This window comes from Nothobranchius furzeri, chromosome 3 (genome assembly GCF_043380555.1).
Source record: "Nothobranchius furzeri strain GRZ-AD chromosome 3, NfurGRZ-RIMD1, whole genome shotgun sequence".
NCBI classification, from domain to species: Eukaryota; Metazoa; Chordata; class Actinopteri; order Cyprinodontiformes; family Nothobranchiidae; genus Nothobranchius; species Nothobranchius furzeri.
Window position 1 is genome coordinate 56,722,935 of NC_091743.1, and position 20,224 is coordinate 56,743,158.

The following is a 20,224-nucleotide window of genomic DNA, read 5'->3' on the forward strand; positions in this document are numbered from 1 at the left end:
AAAAATGTGAGGTGTGAACTGGAAAAGATTCTGCCAATCGCAATTCGACAACGGATTATGAAACACAGATAATGCACGAAACGCGCGGATTCTTCCCTATTTAAGAGGTGAGTCTACTCTTTGTTGTTAGTTTTGGCGTTAGCACCATCCTAGCGCGCAACACTCTGTGACTCTTAAAAATACAGTAAAAACACTGAAAAACACTGGCAGTGAATGAGTTAATGCCGAGCAATTAATTAAGAAAAACCCAACTAACTGTAGTAATAATCAGAATCTTCTGCAATCTTGCGAGCATTTTCTTAGTTACAAAACAATTCAGAATGCGGTAAAAAACTATCGTATTGCTGGTATGAAGCACCCAACCTAAAAACATGTTTTTAACCTTTAAAGTTGTAAAGATCAATAAAATAACACCAGCAGGTGAGTTGTACTGAAAGTGTCGCGTCAACGCACAGCTAGCATGGCATCACCCGAAAGAAACAGATGACCGTTTCAGACTGGCTAAATGAAAATCATCATAATGGACAGGAAACAAATCTACAGGCATCAAACAAGTTTCTCCTCAGGCAAAATCACAATTTCTACCATTCACCTTTATTTGCAGAAGGGTCTGATGGAAGATTTAAAAGTTACATAGTTTACTGTGACTCCAAAAAAGGTGGTTTATTACATGAAAATGCTGCTTGATTTCTCTATTTTACCATCTACATCTCTATTTTACTGAAGTGCTGCTTTTATTTTTTCCATTAAAAAAATAGTTTGATAACCACAACCTCCCTTTGCTGAAAAAAGTCAAGATCCACATAATGGTGCAGCCTTACGCGGGTCTCATCTTAACCTTACGTGTGGCCCTCTATCTGCCTCAATCACTGCTTGGGATCATTATAAACCTTTCTGTCAATGTTCTCTTTGTTCCATTATCCAACTGTCTCATTCTAGAAAGCGTCTCTGTTAGCCATTAAGCCTACCTGTTCTTTCACACACAGAATATTAAACAGCGTTAATACCACAGACTTCCTCATTGGGTCTCTTCCATTCTCCTTCAAGTAAACATCCACCAGTGTGCTCCAGCTGACTGACCAGAGGACAACCGAGTCCCACTAAATGCTCTACTGTGCCACCCTGGAGTGGATCATTTATAATCCAAAAGTTCAAAGAATTAGCGGCATTCCTATATGCGACTGAATCAGCTTATTCTACTGCTAAACCCAGATGTGAACAAGCATGAAGATTACAAAACATTTTATAGCGTTTGAGACAACATTTGTGTCAAAAGTCTAAATAAGAAATAACAACTACATTGGATATGTGCTAATAATGGTTAGATGTAGGCTGATGCTAAGGCACCTTTCTAAATTAAGCAGCCCTTTACATTTCTGTTCAGATTTAAGTAGAGAAGATACCTGCAGCAGCTGCTATGACCAACTCACTGTGGCCTACTGTTAACTTCTTTAAAGCTGATTTATAAAACTCTCAGAGTAATCATTGGATCTCTGACTGATCAACTTTACAGCAAGCTCAGTTGAAGATGGCTGACTGTTAGCATACATAAAAATGGCTATTTTTTAACAGATATTGTGGTAATACCGGATGCCATAGTAGCTGAGAGGCGCTTCCATCACATAATCTGAGTATTCACTCATTTAGACAGATCTATGCTTAAAATTCTGCAATTAGTTTCTGGCACAATCCTGGTGGTAAAATGTCTTATGAACCACTGGATGGATTTTAAATGAAACTCTCAGAAAATAATCCTTTAACAACATCTAATGCTTAACTATTAGAATCCATCTAGTTCAAGACCAAGCTGGTCCTAGAAAAAAACAAGTATGCCTAAAACTGTACAATTTGTGTTGAGCAAGAGAAGCTTTGTCTTTACTTTGATTTTAGCAGTTGTTGGTAGTTTAGCATCTCTTCCAGATGCTTTTACAAGTCTAAAAAAAATACGAGGCGTCTTGGTCAATTGAACAGTTAGCAGAGAATGGGTTAAAAATCAAGTTTGGTAACACAACCAACTTGTTTTATCATAAAGTAATGACATACATTAGTCAGGGCTGCATTTAAAGAATATTTTCTACATTTGTTTTATAATTATCAAAAATAATTTATATCAATCAATTTGAATTTACTTTTATCAATATGCTTTTAAGCAATGTAATACACGTAACAGCTCCATCTAGTGTAAAGCATTTGTTTTTGTGCATGTGCAGTTATCGTCCATTTATTGTTATTGAGGGGAACTCCTCAATATATCGTAGGGCTGGGCAATAAATCGAATATTTGTCATTATCAGATTTTCTGACTCTTTATCAAGATAACTTTTCCAATGTCAATAAATTTGATGATGAAAAAATGAAAAGGTGTGTGTAGGTTGGCAACGTTCATGTTCCTTTAAGAAGCTGTACCACCTTGAGGCCTAGTCCACACGTAGCCGGGGTTTTTTGAAAACGAATATCCGCCCCTCCAAAAACTTGCATCCACACCACCTCGTTTTAAAAACAAACTCTGTCCACACGTACCCGGATAAATACGTTGTTAAGGACATGCCAGACCTGTAGGCGGCAGTACTTCCCCCGTTCTTAACCTCGTCCTTCATCTGTGGTCTTCCGCAAGGAGCAGTAATTCCACTTGCAAAAACAAACAAGCAGAAAGCGCTTGGACAATTGATGGATCGGGTAGTGACAGAGCACAGCTCTGAGGGCTTCCATGATGCCGGCTAGTGTAAACACAGGTCGCACACGTGAAGTCAGCATTTTTTGTCGCGGAAAGTGGCGTTGCGGACCTTAAAACTCCGGTTTTGTCTGTCCACACGCAGACACCCAAAACGGAGAAAATGCAGATCTTCACTTTGGCCGGAGTTTTTAAAAAGATCAATTTTCATGTGAAAAAACTCCGTTTTCATGTGGATGACAGGCCAAAACCTAGAAAAATATCTACGTTTTGGCAGATCCCCGGCTACGTGTGGACAGGGCCTGAGTCACGTAAAAATGTGACTCAACGTAATACATGTGACAGCCCCATCTAGTGGACAACTTTAGTTTCTGCGTATACCTGTATTTATCGTCTATTCATCGTTATCGAGGTGAAATCCTCAGTATATTGTGATATTGATATTAGGCCATATCGTCCAGCCCTACAATACAGGGGATCAAGTATCATAATGTAATATTGTGCTATATAAGTGTGTCGATCTTCTCTTACACATGAGGATGAGGGAACACATGATATAAACCTTTGAGGCCATGGGTGTTAGCTCTTCACTCCAAAGATAAATTAACTAACTAACCCGATGATGCTTTCAATAAATCTAACCATTATTGTAACAATAACTATTATTAATATTATTATAATTATTTTTATTTTATTTTGGTCTGTGTTAAATTTGGGATTACGGTTAAAAACAGAACTCTGATTCCAAAAGCTCTAGCAGCTCTCTTCTCAGAGCAAATGCACTACATCTAGTATCCTTTTTTCTGAAGAAAATGCACACAAAGTTCATTTTTTGTGAAAGAGGGAGAGAAAAGCAGCTACAATTTGAAATAAAGAAAAGAAATCACCAACCATCTGGTGTAAAATGCATCATCTTTCCTCAAACTCAACACAATTTATTAATAATGGTGGGTTTATTGCAGCATCTGGTTGGCTAGATAGAGTAACCACTTAAAGAATACTGAATATATCCAGAGGATAATGATGGATTATGTGTTTCCCTTGAAAATGTGCATCCAGAATGCTGTACAGGAGCTGTCAGAAGACTGTGTCGTTATATTTTTACACTCAGTACAAATTAGCCGAGTAGTCGACAGTTTCCAAGAAGATCCTCAGCCATGTCTCAATGGAGAGCGTTCAAGATGCACAAAAACTGCATGCTCATCCACAAACATGAGACGAAGGACAGCAGACTGCAGTCATGCTTCTAAACCAAAACAGATCCATCCACCATCTTGGCCACAACTAGCCAGGCAAACATTTTTTTTTCTTCTGGTGACACACACACACACACACACACACACACGAGGGGTGACAATCTGGGGTTTGTTAGCTCGGCAGGGGGATGCAGCCATCTGTCCCAGTAAGGGGTTAATCCAACCAAAAGCACAGGCCACAGATTCCAGCATTTTCCAGTCCTCACATTTCTGGCTAAATGTTTGTTTTGCTTGTTGGTTTTGAGCAGAAAGAGGTTATAGTCCTCCATCTAGCCTTACAAACATCCTCACCAGCCCACCCCATTTCCTCCTACCCCTAAAAAATCTCCCCAAATGGTGCTGTCTGGGACTTAAATGCTATGGATGGAAGCTTTTGTACGTGATTTGCCTTTTATTTGAGCCATTTGTGTGCGGCGGGATGCCTTTTTTCTTTCTTTCTTTCTTTTTTTTTTTGCTTTGCATGACTGATGCCAGATAGCAAAGGAGAAATGACAAACGCACAAAGAAAGGATGATTCTCCAGAAGAAAGATGTGGCCGACATGGAAGCCCTGAGAAGAATAAAAATGAAAAAAATATAAATAATAAAAACTCAAGAAGGGCCAAGAGTGCAGCATAAAGCTAAATCAGCCAGAAACCAGCCTGAAATTGACCCCCTGCATGCACTCTTAGCCGGCCTTTGTCTTTAATTCCAAACTGAAAACAAGCACCATGAGCTAACTGCTGCCTAGAGCTACATGGGAATGGAAAAGAAAAGCCCTAAAACGAACCATTTACAAAGGAGATGGGTGGGGGGGGGGGGGGGGGGATAATTTAGACATTAGACTGAACACTGAAAAAGGACTACCAGAAAAAGAAAAATGAAAATAATGAGAGGATGGAGGAGGGCTAACCTTCTGAGATGCTCCAGACAGACAGACAGCAGGCGGCAGTTTGCTGCTGAAGGTAATGGCCTCCAGCATGATCAAACATGTCAACAGATCACACACACACACACACACACACACAGGCACACATGCATACAGACACACAAATGAAGAGCTTCCACTAGAAACATGCCTAACCCAGTGAGAGATTCGTACAGACGTCGAGCCAAGGCCACAGACAAACACCCCAATCGAACCCGAGACAGACAGACAGCCAGGCAGCTTCCGTTTGACCACATCAGCCTCCATTACTGCCAGCGCTGTGCCTCCGTCTCCCTATGATACCTTCCGCCTGATGCACAACCATCCTCACCGCCTGCCTCTCCCTCCATCCTGACCCCCCCCGGCCATTAAATTACAGCATCTCCCCTGCAAATCAAACACTAAACAAAATACCTCAATCAGATAGCTTGTGATTGGCTCCTGCTCCCTCCCCTCTCCGGTCCACAGAACAACAACACGTCGACAGGAGACACGGGGGAGAAAAGAAAAACATTCAAATTCAGTCAGGTGGAGATGAGGGGAAGAAAAAGATGAACAGATCCTTCTTCCTCCTGTGTGTCTGTCCTCCGTCCAGCTTTGGCTTGGTGATGCTAAGCTAGCCGGAGCTTTGCTAAGCAGCATCCACACGTTGGCTTAATATGCACTCTGTCTCATACCCACACACTCACACACACTCACACACACACACACACCAATGCTAGGCTTCAGTCTCTCCCTCACTGACTGAGCCCCGCTGTTTCCCGTCTCACATGCACCCGCCCACCTGCCCCCCTTCTCTCCCATTCCCTCCCTTCTCCTGGATGTTCACCCCTTTTTTCCTTTCTTGTTCACACACACCTCTTTCGAGCAGCGCCCTCCGTTACTCTTCGTTTTTCCTCAAAACCACAGACGCTCGAGCACACACAGACCCGTGCACGCGCCGTCTGCCTGGCAGGTTCATGACAAGTCATCCCTGACCAGCATGTGGAGGGGATAAGAGCATGCTGCCTCAGTGGGAGAAAAGTTGGGACAAGAGCCGCGCTGAGCAGGAACTGCAGACATTTACATGTAAAACGCAGCAGGAAGAGAGCAAATATCCACAAGTGTCAGCACTACAGCAGATACATAAATACAAAGGTCAGTACTAGAACGTTTCATGCCATAGATTCTGGTTAAAAGTGTAGACAAAGACACGTAGCTTTGTGTAGGACTGTGTCTTTGTGGTCAGAGGGGGAAGGGGGGTTGGGAAAAGCAGCAGGAATATATAAAAGGGGTCAAAGATCAAGTGAGACCTTAGTATACCCCACATTAGTCTAATGTTTGGGCATGCGGCTGACCTTTCTGCATGGTTTTGCACAGTAAAGGATAAACTTAGAGCTATAAAAAGGTAAAGACAGAATAATAAAAACACATGGATAATGTAGTGAGATATTCAATAAAGATGCTTTTCTTATATTTCATTTGTTAACCCAGTTGTTGCAGCTTGGGAGAGGATTCTCACACCAGGATGGTCTAGGGGGCTTTTTTGATTGGGAGAAGGAAGCTGAAAAACATGAAACCTTCATTTGATTTGTTTGACCGTCATTCGCTGTCAAAAGTGGACCAAACCTCCTGGGCAATGTCGTGCAGCTGCTCGTGTGTGGCGCCATTATCCAAAACAAACACTGAGTGCAAAGGGAAAAAGTCTGAAGAAGGAGAAAACGTCGGAAGGATCAGATGGGATCAAAAGCAGAAAAAGAAACAAACAGTGGCCTGAGACCCAAACAACTTAAATGGTATCTTAACAAATCCTTATTTTTTTGTCTCATATTTCTTCTTTGTGGAGGGAACACTTACTTTTAGAATAGATCGTTTTAGACCACAACTTAGAACTCTAAACTGAATAAAACATTTTGAGGTGAGAAAACAAGCTACTAACGTATCATCTTATCTAACTGAAAGGAACCAACATTTTTTGCTGACTCATCGATGCTGTTGTTCCTGTTTTACCAGCGTGCAGCAGGTTACAAACATCTGAAGGTACACAAGCAGCCAAAACGGCACCTGGTCCACAACAGACACGCCGTTGTAAGAGTACACATTTGAGGAGCTGTTTTGATAAGACTGCACGAAGGCTTCATAAAACTTATTAGGGAAACCTTTGTACTCCGCAACATAACATAATGTTCGTTTTCGTCAAAAATGCAATAAAAGTTGTTGGGTGCTGTTTTAAAAAGAGGAATAAAGTTGCTACAAAGAATGGGCGCAGCATAAACCAACAGCAGAGACTGACATCAGTGATGACACAAGTCAACTCAGAACTGATCCAACAGGGAGGATCAGTCAACTTAAAAACATTTCCTCATGCACTTGAAAAAAACAATGTCCCTCATGCAAAACGAGACAAATAAAAGAAATGCTTAAGATTTTACTCCCAAGTCTAAACGGTCCATCATCTCTGAAGATGACTATATGCTATACTGACCACTGTTCTGATGTTTAGGAGTGGCTCTGAAACCCAGAGCACTTGTTTTGTTCAGGTATTCCAGCGTGATTGTATCTGTGGATGCAATCTTTAACCTCACTGAACCAGCTTTTATTTACAGTGTAGACAGACAGAAGCATCCTCGTCACACAGCAAAGCAACAGAAGCACACCTTCTAGGTTAGCTTGACTGGCTAGCTAGAGTCAGCATTTATTAGTAGTGAGTAATCTCCTTTTTCACACCATTTCCTCCCCTCAGCCCATCCCCCCTCTTGTCCCCCTCCCACACCCAGACTCCACCCCACCCCCATCACGATTCCTGTGGCGTCAGGCAGCCCCACCACCATCCGAGCCGTCCTCTTAGCCTACATACAGGCAGCCCAGCCGTCTGTAGCACAAGTGCTGCGATTTGTAACGCGGGCGTGATCTGCAAACCTGGAGAGGTAAGGGTACGATCGCCAAGCTGACTGTAAACAACACCGCTACTTGCCTAGATCCAGGAGAGACCACTGCCCCCACTTTTATCAAGGTGTGCCGACACTGAATGGTGAGCTGTGAAAACAGGATTCAAACCTACGAGGGATCCCTTCCACTTCCCCCTGCTACTGATCCAAGCGCTTCTAAACTAGCAGGAAAGCAAGAGAGGAAAACAAAGACTGATACGGAGGGAAACAGGGAGCTGCACAGGCAGCTGGAGGAAGAGAGCCACTGCTCCCATAAGTTGGGGGGGGGGGGGGGGGGTCAGGAAAAGAGCAGGGCTGGTGGGGACGATGGGAGCGAGGGAGTGCTGAACATGCAGATGGGGTGACCACAGTGAGGGAGGGTGGGTTTCAAATTTGATCAGCGCTTTGTAGGGAAAGCTGGGGGGATGTGAGAGGAAAGCTCAAGATTAGATTTCAAACCAACTTCATCAAACTTCCCCACCATGAGAGAACTCGCTGAAGGTGGACAGGTCAAGTGAGCACACAAACGTTTTGACTTTATCATCAGTTAAATGAGTTTCTAGATCTGAAGAGTAACTTTAGTCAGGGCTAAATGGGGTTAGAAAATGGTGTTCGAATGGTGCCGAAAACACTTGAATACCTTTTTGACCCTTTCTGCAACTTTTCAAAATCCACTTCAACAATCACTCATTGCGTTAACATGCGCATCAGAAAACTGAACTATTGCCCCAAATAGATTTACGTTGTGTTTTTATCCCAACTTCATCTGCATGTAAATGCCTCAGTCGAGCTGGGATTGGTTACTTCTGGAAGTGACAGGACCGCGAAAGCGGTCTTCTGATAATACAATAGCCACAATGTGTAATGCCATAAAACAGTACAGCTCATACCAAAAAAGCTGTGCTGCTGCATTGTTGCTGTCCACCCTTTCAGCCATTGGGCATATCTGTTTTAACTCCATTTGCTTCACTCCCTTTCATGGCCTTTTATTGTGGGCAGTCTAAGGCACACCTGTACATTATTTATGCTGTCTAATCAGCCCCTTGATATGCCACACCTGTGGGGTGGGATGGATTACCTAGGTAAAGGAAAAGTGCTCACGAACACATGTAGACAGATTTTAGAACAATATTTGAGAGTAATGGGTGTTTTGTGCATGTAGAAAAAGTTTCAGATGTTTGAGGTCAGCTCATGAAAAATGGGAGCAAAAACAAAAGTGATGCATTTATATTTTTGTTCAGTGTAAAATATCGTTATTGAATTGATGTCCAGTCCTAGTCTACACCAGAAACTAAAGTAACGCAAGTTGATTTTTATGTGACACAAAAACACAACACAATGCATAAAAACTACAAACCAAGAAAAATCTGGACTAACAAAGGGCTGAGTGTTTATTGACATGGGGTGGGGAGCTTAGATCATGTTGTGGACTTGCTCAGGCTAACCCTGCACATTTCACTTTACATAATTGGGACTGTCCCACCCCAGGCATAACTGACCAATCTCATATGGTTTTTACTGACGCACTTTGGTTTGCTTGCAGTTCTCCTTGTGTGAAAAGAAGCTGAACTAGAGTGGGGGGAAAACTACTAGTTAACAAACTCAACAACTGATTGGGACAAGAGGAACCAAACTGTAGAAGTGAAAAGTGTGTTAAGTTTACACACCCGCACTTGTTTTAGTCTTTTAGGTCAAATGTCTGCTGTAAATCAGACCAGTTGTGGGACATAGTCATTAGTGTTTCAAAAATGCAGCAGCAACTCCCACCATGTGACAAATAGAAAACAATAAAGATCATAAAACACTCAAATAAACCTCATTCATTTCCTGGATTCTAGTCCGTTTTTCCTGCATCTCTTCAGTCGAGCCAACTGGGATTTTCAACTCCAGCACCATAATGAAGACAAAACGGACGCTTCACTGGTCCAAGTAACAGATTTTCGTCGCACACCACTCTTCATCAATCCATCTTACTCCTGTTGTTGTTGTTTTTTTTCTTTTTGTTGCAGCACTATTATTTTCTAGGCAGTTATTATTTATTGGGTTGTAAGCATCCAGTTGGTTTTGAATATCATAGAAGAGAAATTCCTGGTCCAGAAGATGTGGAGTATGTTAACAGCTTCAGTGGGAAGCCACAAGACATTCATACAGCTGATCAGACATTATTAACAAACATGGTGCTGACACAATGGGTGGGGGGGTGCAGCATGGTGGGCTTTAAATACACTCACTGGAAGTTGGATGGTACTGCACCCTTTGGAAGGAAGGGGCTGCACTAAACAGATAAAAGCTATAAGATGAAGCTCGTCTCAGACTTAATCAGCTTGGCTAACTGCACGGTCAATATTGGACTAAAGGCAAATATAGCTCAGACTGAAACAATCAGCCCTAATTAGATAAAGATGCCAAGTGTCTGTGTGGGAACTACACAATACACGGATCTAATGCCCACCATACCTCGAGCTGAAACATCATTTAGACAGGATAACAAAACAGCGTTTAATGAGGTTTGACCTCCATGCACATGAAATTGGCATGTCATTAAGTAGAAAAGGTAGTGATGTGAGGAAATTAGACTTACAAGGCACTGCGTGACGGTACAGGTTTTCTCGGATGATCTGCTGCAGTTCGTGGTCTGGGGATGACTTCTGGAAGCGCTGAGTTAGATAATGCTTCAGGTCCTTATTTAGCTTAGTTCCTGTCATTTTGAACATAGGAAACAAGATGTTAGTTTAGGAAAACATTTGGTGTAAAATACCTAAAATGAGATGGCTGATCCATGCTTATGCTTCCATCAGCTCTCTTGGAAAGCAACAAAAACTTCAAAAGTAGGTTCACTTTCTCACATCGTGTTGAGTGAACTGTAAACTTGACACTGTCCCTAAAAGGACTAACAGAATATTTCCTCTATCAGCTTAAAGTAGCCAAATGGAAGGTTGTTAGCATTATTGCTAACAAAACCGAGCCCTCTCCCACAGCTACACCATCTGGACTTCAGACACACATTAGGCTACCGAAGGGCAGCATGGCTGGAGAGCCTCCATGTGTGTGTGCTTATTTTTCTCCAAAAGTGTGGTTATTACGATGAGTGGCCACATCGTTGGCAGCGCCAAGCATGTGCAAACACAACACAATCAGCGTGATAACATAACGGACAAAAAGAGCAAGGATGGATGCAGTCACTGAGGAAAATGATATTATTCACCTAATAAAATCAGCAACTGCTTAATCAAAATTCACAATAGTATTTTTGGCTGTGAAGAGCAACTTACCACTTCCTACTGTATATCATTACTGTGTGTGTCCAATCATTTAGTACACAAATAATTTATCTTCTTCATCTTTGCATGGTTGCTGAGAGCAATTTTGGTTGTCTAGGGCAAACAAGCAGTCATAAAAAGGCCCTGGATCCTGTTTCCATGGAAACTGTATGCATGTATGTGTGTACGTGTGCCTGTGTGTGTATAATAAGATGATTGAGATTGTTAGCACGGTACAGAAGAGCATTCTGCACTGGTTGGCAGAGTGATTGTAGGTTTGTGTAATAAAAATACAGTTGAAGTCCAATGGGCAACTCCTACAGATATGATACGATATGAGAGCTCTTTGTTTTAATGTGACTCAAGATTTCAATTGAAAATGATGACAAAAGACACAAAAAAGTGTGAATGTGATGCAGAGATGTAATTATAGTCATGCTGATACTTTAAAGAAATTCCAGTTTAGTTTAGTAATCTTACAATAAAAATATCAACATACGACCCCAGAAAGCAACGTCATTAGGCGCTTCATTCGTGTTTTTTATACATTTTCAGTAGTCTCTAGTAGGAATGAATGCCTTGTAAGTCGCATTCTGGGGGGAAAAGCTCTCATGTGCTTGCTCAGAACGGAGAATTCCACCAGAGATGAAACTAGCTTCAGATGGCAGGATTTGGAGTCTTAATCCATGATACGGATATAAGAAAATATCAATATGGCAATATATCGTGATTTTTTCCCAGCGATATTATATCAATATTCAAAAGCTGTGCATCGAAAACATCGATAGGGCAATATATCGTGATACTACTTCCAGCAATATTATATCAATATGCAAAAGCTGTGTATCTATTTTTTGGAACAATTCACATGCAAATATTTGTGTAATTTCTTTTCTTGGTGCAATTCTAACGTTGACCGCTAGTAGGCAGCAGTGTGCAATGGGTTTTTTTCCACTATTGAAATGTGTATCCCTCTATCATGGCTCAGATGCCTCATGTTAAACATGTTACATATCAGTTTGGACTGTTAATTGAATTTTCCTACAATAAATTCTGTCTAAAATAATTCTAATATCATCTGACTGAATGTCCCCCTGTATCGTGATATGTATCATATTGCTATTATTTCACCAATTCACATCCCTATTGACAGTTATGCTGGCCAATGGTTCAGATGATCCACCCAGAAAAAAAATGATCCTTCGCTATACCTTTAAGTAAGGAACCACTATATACAGAGTTTGAATTAAGGTGGAGCTGGAGAGTGTCCAACTCCCCTAGAAGCCCTATACTGACACACCCAGGGGGATTATGGATCCTACACCCCCTCCACAGATTCGTAACAGAGGTAATCAGACGGGCAACAGTAACCACATTTTTCAAGATATCATGATTAATCCTGTCATTAAGCAATGATTAGAGTCATTGCCTGTCTGAGTTCATAGCTCTTGGTACGGTCCCATTCAGACACACTTTGTAACCCTCACAATGAGTCACAAGCCAATACTCAGGCCAACAGACCACATAGCAGACTCCATGATGCTACAGAGTAGCAAACAGCTCTTATTATGAGACCCTCTGGTGATTGAGAGGCCAGGTCACAACCAACATTAGATTAAAAACCAAAAACGATAAAATTATTTGTCAAGACAACCTAAAAATCAAATTCAACTTATAAGTTTGACCAATTTAAATAAGTTTACATTAAACAACATATAATTTCAGATTCAAGTACTAATAAAAAAATGTAGTTGTAATGTCCAGCAATGTCAGTTTTCACCTAAAAACTGACCTATATGCCACCGGTCACCGGCAGACATGAATTCCATTCTCTAAGGTGGATTTTACATTCTACCTTCCAACAAGCAACAAGGTTCTGCAAACCTTGTTGACATTTCAGGAAGAACACGATGTCACCCTGTGTTCCCAAACAAAGCCTTCTTCTGATAACACCGCAGGAATCCTCATGCCTCTGAATATGAAGTGACTATTTTAAGCTCATTTGAGTTAATCAATCGTGAAATGGAATGAACAAATGTTATATGAAATGATCAATAATGTTTTGATGAATCTGTGCTTGAATTACTGAAGTTTGAAATGAATATTATTATGGTATGGTCAGTAATTGTAGATTTAACAAGTGAATCATTATCTACACTCAGACACAAGGTTCATTAAAGATAAAGTTAAGTTAAACGTCATGACACACAGATATTTTCTTAGCCACAAATCAGAACATCCTGTATCTGAAAGAGGTGTGACGTTCTGAGGTTTGCTTGTGAACACCCCTTAATATGGCACGTCCCGGTTGGCCAAGAAATCATAATATGAGAATATTAAAACAGAGCTCACTAGACGGTGAGTCAGTTCTAGAGAAAGCTACGGACAGGCCATCCAGAGCAAACCCGGATCTTCTGATTAAACATCCAAAGACCAAGCAGGTTGATATTCTACATTTATATAGAGTATCACAGCTTATTGGTCATAAGTAAAGGTAATATATTAAGCTTAAAAGCACAACATTTACCCTCTACATAGTTTAAACTTGGACAGTGTGGTAAATATAAAAATAAATCTACTTCTGGCTTCTTAAGAGTTTGATCATCATGCAACAGAATCTTGAGCAGAAAAGCTTTAATCCAGTTATGTAAATGGGGTCCTCTTTTCACGTTCTTTGTGTTGCACGCTAATCTTGATCAAACAAAATGGATTTCATAAAAATGAACTGACGTCCATCAAAGTCACAGCGGTATGAATTAGGGCTGCAACAAACGATTATTTGGATAATCGATTAATCGGATGGGGTCTCGACACGATTAATCGATTAATCGGATTACATGGGGAAATTTTTAAAAACTGCTAGGGAAACGTTATTTCTCTCCTTCCTTCACTTTATTTAACACAACATTATTAGAAAACAGTTCAATAGCAGAAAAACAACATGCCATCACCTAAATTGTCTTATAAGGTGTATAGACAGAGACCCTAAGCTACATCTATCTGTGACCTAAAATGCTTGGTCCAAGTTAAACAGCTTAAGGGCAATTCTCATCTGTTTTGTTTGATCTCATCTGTTGACATTTATTTTAAATGTAATTAAACATAGGCTGTGAATTAATCAAAATTGATCACTATTTCCAAAAATGACTGAAAAAATACCAAATAAAACAAAAGTAAATGAATGCCATCCTCCTTGCGATGATGCCCTGGGCAACTGCCATAAAGTCACATCAAGAAATGCTGCTGATCATTCCAATGATCCCAAATAGACTCACATTAGGCCACATGAAAGCAAATGAACCCAAAAATATATTAACCAGTATATAACTGCACTCTCACACAACACGCCTGCAGCAACAGTTAGGACTCCTCCCTCCCTTTTAAAAGCGTTTTTGCTTCTGAGGACATTGTGGTTGTAAAACCACATGCTAGTAGTCTGGCCCCGGTGTGATCAACCAGTTTCTGCGGGAATGTGACGGCGGAACCAGGGCCAGATTAACACTTTGTTGTACCCTGGGCAACAATATTCAAGGGCTCCATCATCACGACCCAAGGATCACCATAATGTGGTCACATACAGAATATTTTACTGTAATATGCAGTAAATATACTCAATACTTGAATGCCTGACAACACGTAACCCGCCCAGAGTAACCTTTGACCCACCTCGTGTGGACTGACCAATGAGGAGAGGGTCTTAACTTGAGGCCCTCTCTTCATTGGTCAGTCTGCATGAGACTGACTCTCAACTGACGTTCAGTCATAGGCAGCGAAGCGTCTCTGTGCAGTGCAAAAGCCCGGGTGGACAGTTTGTTTAATGTAGGGTGACCATATTTCCATTTCCAAACAAGAGGACAGGGGATCTGTGCCTATGACGTCACACTATGGCAACGCCACACAAACCATGTTGGGACCCATTTTTTGTAAGAACTAAATTAATATCAGATTCTGCCAATTAAAGGGCTCTAAAACAATTCATATGTAAATATTTTGCATATTTAATGCAAAATCTCATTTTTATGCTTTAGTGCTGCAACAAGGTTTTATTAATAATAAATTATTATACCTTTTGTTTTACTACAGCATCGGTAAGCTTCCTGTGCACAGATTATTAAGGATGCTTGTTTCAGCTGTGAGATTAGACGATAGGATCAATGAAAAATAAGTTGTGACACACTCCATGGAAACTTTCAGAGAATCCACAAATAGTGGCTTTCAAATGGTTTTGTTACTTTTTGCAAGTTTATAAAAGAAGCAGATGAGACAGCATGTCTGATAATTTAGTTTTTCATCTGATAATATTAGAACATGTCAGTAATGTCTGAGGGGCTTTTATAAACACCATATAACTAACACTACTGGAGAGGGCATGAATTACACAGAGGCTTCTGGGGGAGCCCAGTTATTGGGGGGGGCATTTTGCCTTGGCCCCCAAAATGTCTTGAAACGGCCCTGGGTGTGTGACTGAGTTTTGAAGGTGATCTGAATTGTATCAGATGTATAAATATGACATGTGTATAACTTATTGTTTTTTACTGGTAAAAACGTGTAGTGGAGATAACTCTACCTACATTTTACTTTTCAACACTTTGTTTTGTTTTCTTGTTTTTATTGAACTATTTTCCTGTCCTGTCTGTCTCTCATCTTCCTGCATCTCCTCTTAATTCTCCAGAAAATCTGTTGCCTGGATTCTTACCTTTTCACCTCATCAGTTACTTTTGAGCAGATCAAAGGGATCTCCTGACCGAAAAGCGCAGAGCGCGTTTTCGATGCTGCGTGAGGTGACATCACCACAGCACAGGTGATGAGCTCCGCAGTAGCGAGCTTCAGGCACAAATAAGACAGAAAATAGAGAACATGTGCGGACATGAACGATCGTGTGCTAATTATAGTTTTTTGGTTGCGCCACTTTGAGAATGGACCGTGCGCTGGAAGCAGCTGCCTGGATCGCTGTGCAACAATGCGGAACCGGTTCGCAGCAGCGCAAGTCTGCAGGCTCTCCCTCGCGCTGATCTGCCGGTACCGGCTCTCCCTCACGCTGATCTGCGGCTCTCCCTCGCGCTGATCTGCCGGCTCTCCCTTGCGCTGATCTGCCGGCTCTCCCTCGCGCTGACCTGCGGCTCTCCCTCGCGCTGATCTGCGGCTCTCCCTCGCGCTGATCTATGGCGTTTAAAGCGTGCCACAACCCGTGCACGCGCATTGGGTCCACAGCGCGCGTGTGAACGGGACTCGCGAGCGCAAATATACATGATAGCGCGCGTGTGAACGGGACTCGCGAGCGGAAATATACATGGCGAGAGGTCATTTGTGCACTGAGAGGGAGCAAACTGTCTGTGAGCGCACAAGGATGTGCACAAGTGACAAACCTGCGTGCGCGCGTTGTCAACGAGCACACGGCAGAGGAAAACGTGCGTGCGCGGCAGCCTCTGTGCGCGCTCGGCAGCCTCTCTGCACGCTCGGTTTCTGACTCCTGCTCGCTCGGCTGTAAGGGCTTTTGGCACTCTGGAGGCGTGGCCTGTGGCAGATCTTCTCTGTCCTCTGATTGGTTAGTTCACCCCGCACTTTACCCTCTATGTATATAAAAAAAGTCTGATATTCAGTAGTTGCTGGCATAGCTCAGCTGGGAGAGCGGGTGACTCTCGCCCCATAGGATCCAGGTTTGAGTCCGGGCAAGGAAAATGTAGTAGATGTCATGTTAACTTTTCTTAATTTCAGGTATTTTACAGTTGTGACCGTTCAACTGTCATTAAACGTCCGAATGTTTGCTGGGCAGTGTTTTAAAAAGTGCACATAAGCTAGATGGTTTTAACCATATAAAATTACATTTTTTGTGATACTGGAAAAATACATACTGAAATAAAACTACTGGTTGAAAACTTTATGACTGTGATTGTACAATATATGACTCACTAATACACTGCAAACTCCCTTAGAGTGGGGCTTCCAGAGAGAGAGAGAGAGAGAGAGAGAGAGAGAGAGAGAGAGAGAGAGAGAGAAAGAGAGAGAGAGAGAGAGAGAGAGAGAAGTTCTTGCCTCATTAATGTATTGTTTATTTTTTTCAGTATTTAATTGACAAATTATCCTTTCAAATAATTAATTGATGAGTTACATAATTGTCCATTTAGAATTGTTGAATGGACTGAGTAAAGTTTGGTGCACTTTATATATTTCAAAACATGTTTTTTTAAATGATGCATATAAATAATTTAAATGTTAATTTAATGAAATATTTCTATTTTTTCATTACCTCACCCTTGTTTTGACAAAAACGGAACCTTGCTGGATAATATCATGGAGAAACTATTTGTTCACAGTACATGGCTCAGTGAGGATCTGTGTAAAGGAGGAGATACTCAGAAATCTGTCTGCAGATTGTTACAACCCAGACTGGAAGTGGTGGGCTGTAATAAGAAAGGAGACCAAACAGAGGAGTGGGGGTTCAACAACTGATTTATTTAACAAAAGTAAGGATTTACTAAAGCAAGTTAATGAACAGAAAATGGCCAGTGAGGACTCTCCACCACACAGGAGAGACCCAGTGAAAGCAGAAAAACAGTAGGCTTTGTAGGCAGCACCACACCCTGAGCCCAGGTGCCTCCAAGGCTGCTTAACGAGCTGCCTACAACAGAAGAAAAACACAATTAAACACAAATGAAAACCCAATGAGACGGTGGGGGCATCACAACAAGTTCAGGACTACCCAAACACCAGTAATTCTTGACTGCACTGATCTGCTTTAGTAAATCCTTACTTTGGTTAAATAAATCAGTTGTTGAACCCCCACTCCTCTGTTTGGTCTCCTTTCTTATTACAGCCCACCACTTCCAGTCTGGATTGTAACAATCTGCAGACAGATTTCTGAGCATCTCCTCCTTTGGTATACAGATCCTCTTTGAGCCAAGTACTGTGAACAAATAGTTTCTCCGTGATATTATCCAGCAAGGTCTTGTTTTTGTCAAAACAAGGGTGAGGTAATGAAAAAATAGAAATATTTCAATAAATTAACATTAAAATTATTTATATGCATAATAAAAAAAAACATGTTTTGAAATATATAAAGTGCACCAAACTTGACTCAGTCCATTCAACAATTCTAAATGGACAATTATGTAACTCATCAATTAATTATTTGAAAGGATAATTTGTCAATTAAATGCTGAAAAAAATAAACAATACATTAATGAGGCAAGAACTTTTTAAACTTGAACATACCTACACCCACAAGTCTATTTTTACCTGGTTTAAACCATCTAGCTTATGTGCACTTTTTAAAACACTGCCCAGCAAACATTCGGACATTTAATGACAGTTGAACGGTCACAACTGTAAAATAATATCACAGGAATTAGGAAAGAATAATATGACATCAATTCTATGTTACTTGGCCGGACTCGAACCTGGATCCTCCAGAGTGAGAGTCACCCGCTCTCCCAGCTGAGCTATGCCAGCAACTGCTGAATATCAGATTTTTTAATATAGATAGCTAGAGAGTAAAGTGCGGTGTAAACTAACCAATCAGAGGATAGGGAAGATCTGCCACAGGCCACGCCTCCAGAGTGCCAAAACTCCTCACAGCCGAGCGAGCGGAATTAGGAACCGAGCGCGCAGAGGCTGCCGAGCGCGCAGAGAGGCTGCCGCGCGCGCACGTTTTCCTCTGCCGTGTGCTCGTTGGCAACGCGCGCACGCAGGTTTGTCACTTGTGCACATCCTTGTGCGCTCACAGACACAGTTTGCTCCCTCTCAGTGCACAAATGACCTCTCGCCATGTATATTTTCGCTCGCGAGTCCCGTTCACGCGCGCGCTGCCATGTATATTTTCGCTCGCGAGTCCCGTTCACACGCGCGCTGTGGACCCAATGCGCGTGCACGGGTTGTGACACGGGTCTGACGCGATACTGATCTGCCGGCTCTCCCTCGCGCTGATCTGCGGCTCTCCCTCGCGCTGATCTGCGGCTCTCCCTCGCGCTGATCTGACTTGCTCTGGTCTGCGCGCAACGGCGGGCGGGAAGGGGGGGCGCTTTTGGAAGAGTTGTGCGACACAACGAATCGATGACGCAATTCGTTGCCAACGCTTTTAGTAATCGATTTTCATCGAATTTATCGATTCGTTGTTGCAGCCCTAGTATGAATAACAAGGCCCTGAAGGACTCTCTCTGATGAAGGAATGAACGATAATTATAAAGGGATGAGCTGATTAATAACCAATACCTGCTGTTCTACTGAGGCTCCACTTTGCCAATACATCATCACTAACTGTTGTCAAAAAGGTGTAGAACACTCATTTAATCAATACATTAGCAATGGTCTCTAGTAGGAATGAATGCTTTGTAAGTCGTACTCTGGGGAAACAAATGTCTGGTGAACCATTTTCTGGAACTAGAAGTGAGCCACATCAGAGCTGAGTTTCAGGCGACAGGATTTGGAGTCTTATTTCCTGATATTTGGACATCTCACCTTTGATTGGATAACATCAATGCAACTCTACCACTGATTTTTTGCTTTGCAATGTTGATGTTTTATACTCACAAATAAGACAAGCCTGGAGGAGTTCTGCCGTGTGGTGGAGTTGCTAATGCTAACAATTAGCTTCTACTGTTTGAGACATTCTTTGCGGTTTCCTGGATGCTAAAACAAAAACAACCTTCCCACCGAGAGCCAAGATAGGTGAGTCCATGAATGTTAAGTGCTTTGATTGAAATGATTATAGTTGGGAATGAAAACCGGTTCATGTTGAGAACTGGTTCCCATTGTTTCAATTCCTAGGAATCGTTTGGCACTTTTGCGAACGATTCCCCTTGTCAATTCCAATTGGCGTGAATGACGTCACCACGCACGTTGTGTAGCTTATGGAAGCAGGAAACATGGTGTTTAAGCAGAACAAACACTTGGAAGTTTGGTTATATTTTACAAGAAAGGAATACAACAGGGTTACTTGCAATAATTGCAAAGTAGATATTTAATCAAGGGAAGGCAAAAGCATTTGGGCACAAAACACGCAATAACTTAAAGGTAATGATGTGTTTTGACCCACTCCGGACTAGGGGTTGTATCAAGTAGTCGACTAGTTGACTTCACTGCTCTGTAGTGACTTTTTATGCCTTTAATGGACTAGTCGCTGTCACGTGACAAAGACTGACAAGATGCAGTCCTCGGAAAAGACAGCAGGTGACAAGCCCCTGCACTGTGCCAGAGGGTCGGTATCTGACGCCCGCGGTAAAACTGACAT

At 41.8% G+C, this 20,224-nt stretch overlaps 1 protein-coding gene across 10 annotated transcripts in view; it reads right to left on the bottom strand.

Moving 5' to 3' along the window:
* The window catches only part of magi1b (membrane associated guanylate kinase, WW and PDZ domain containing 1b), a 180,342-nt gene that overhangs the window by 88,839 nt on the left and 71,279 nt on the right, over nucleotides 1–20,224 (bottom strand). For 8 of the 10 annotated variants that reach the window (XM_054751557.2, XM_054751539.2, XM_054751550.2 and 5 more), the window contains exon 2: nucleotides 10,320–10,436. In XM_054751557.2, the coding sequence (XP_054607532.2) occupies nucleotides 10,320–10,436 (117 nt within the window). Of the gene's footprint in view, nucleotides 1–4,817; nucleotides 5,222–5,246; nucleotides 5,593–10,319; nucleotides 10,437–20,224 lie in introns of those variants that run through there. The other 2 variants (XM_054751570.2, XM_054751565.2) reach the window with 2 other exon arrangements.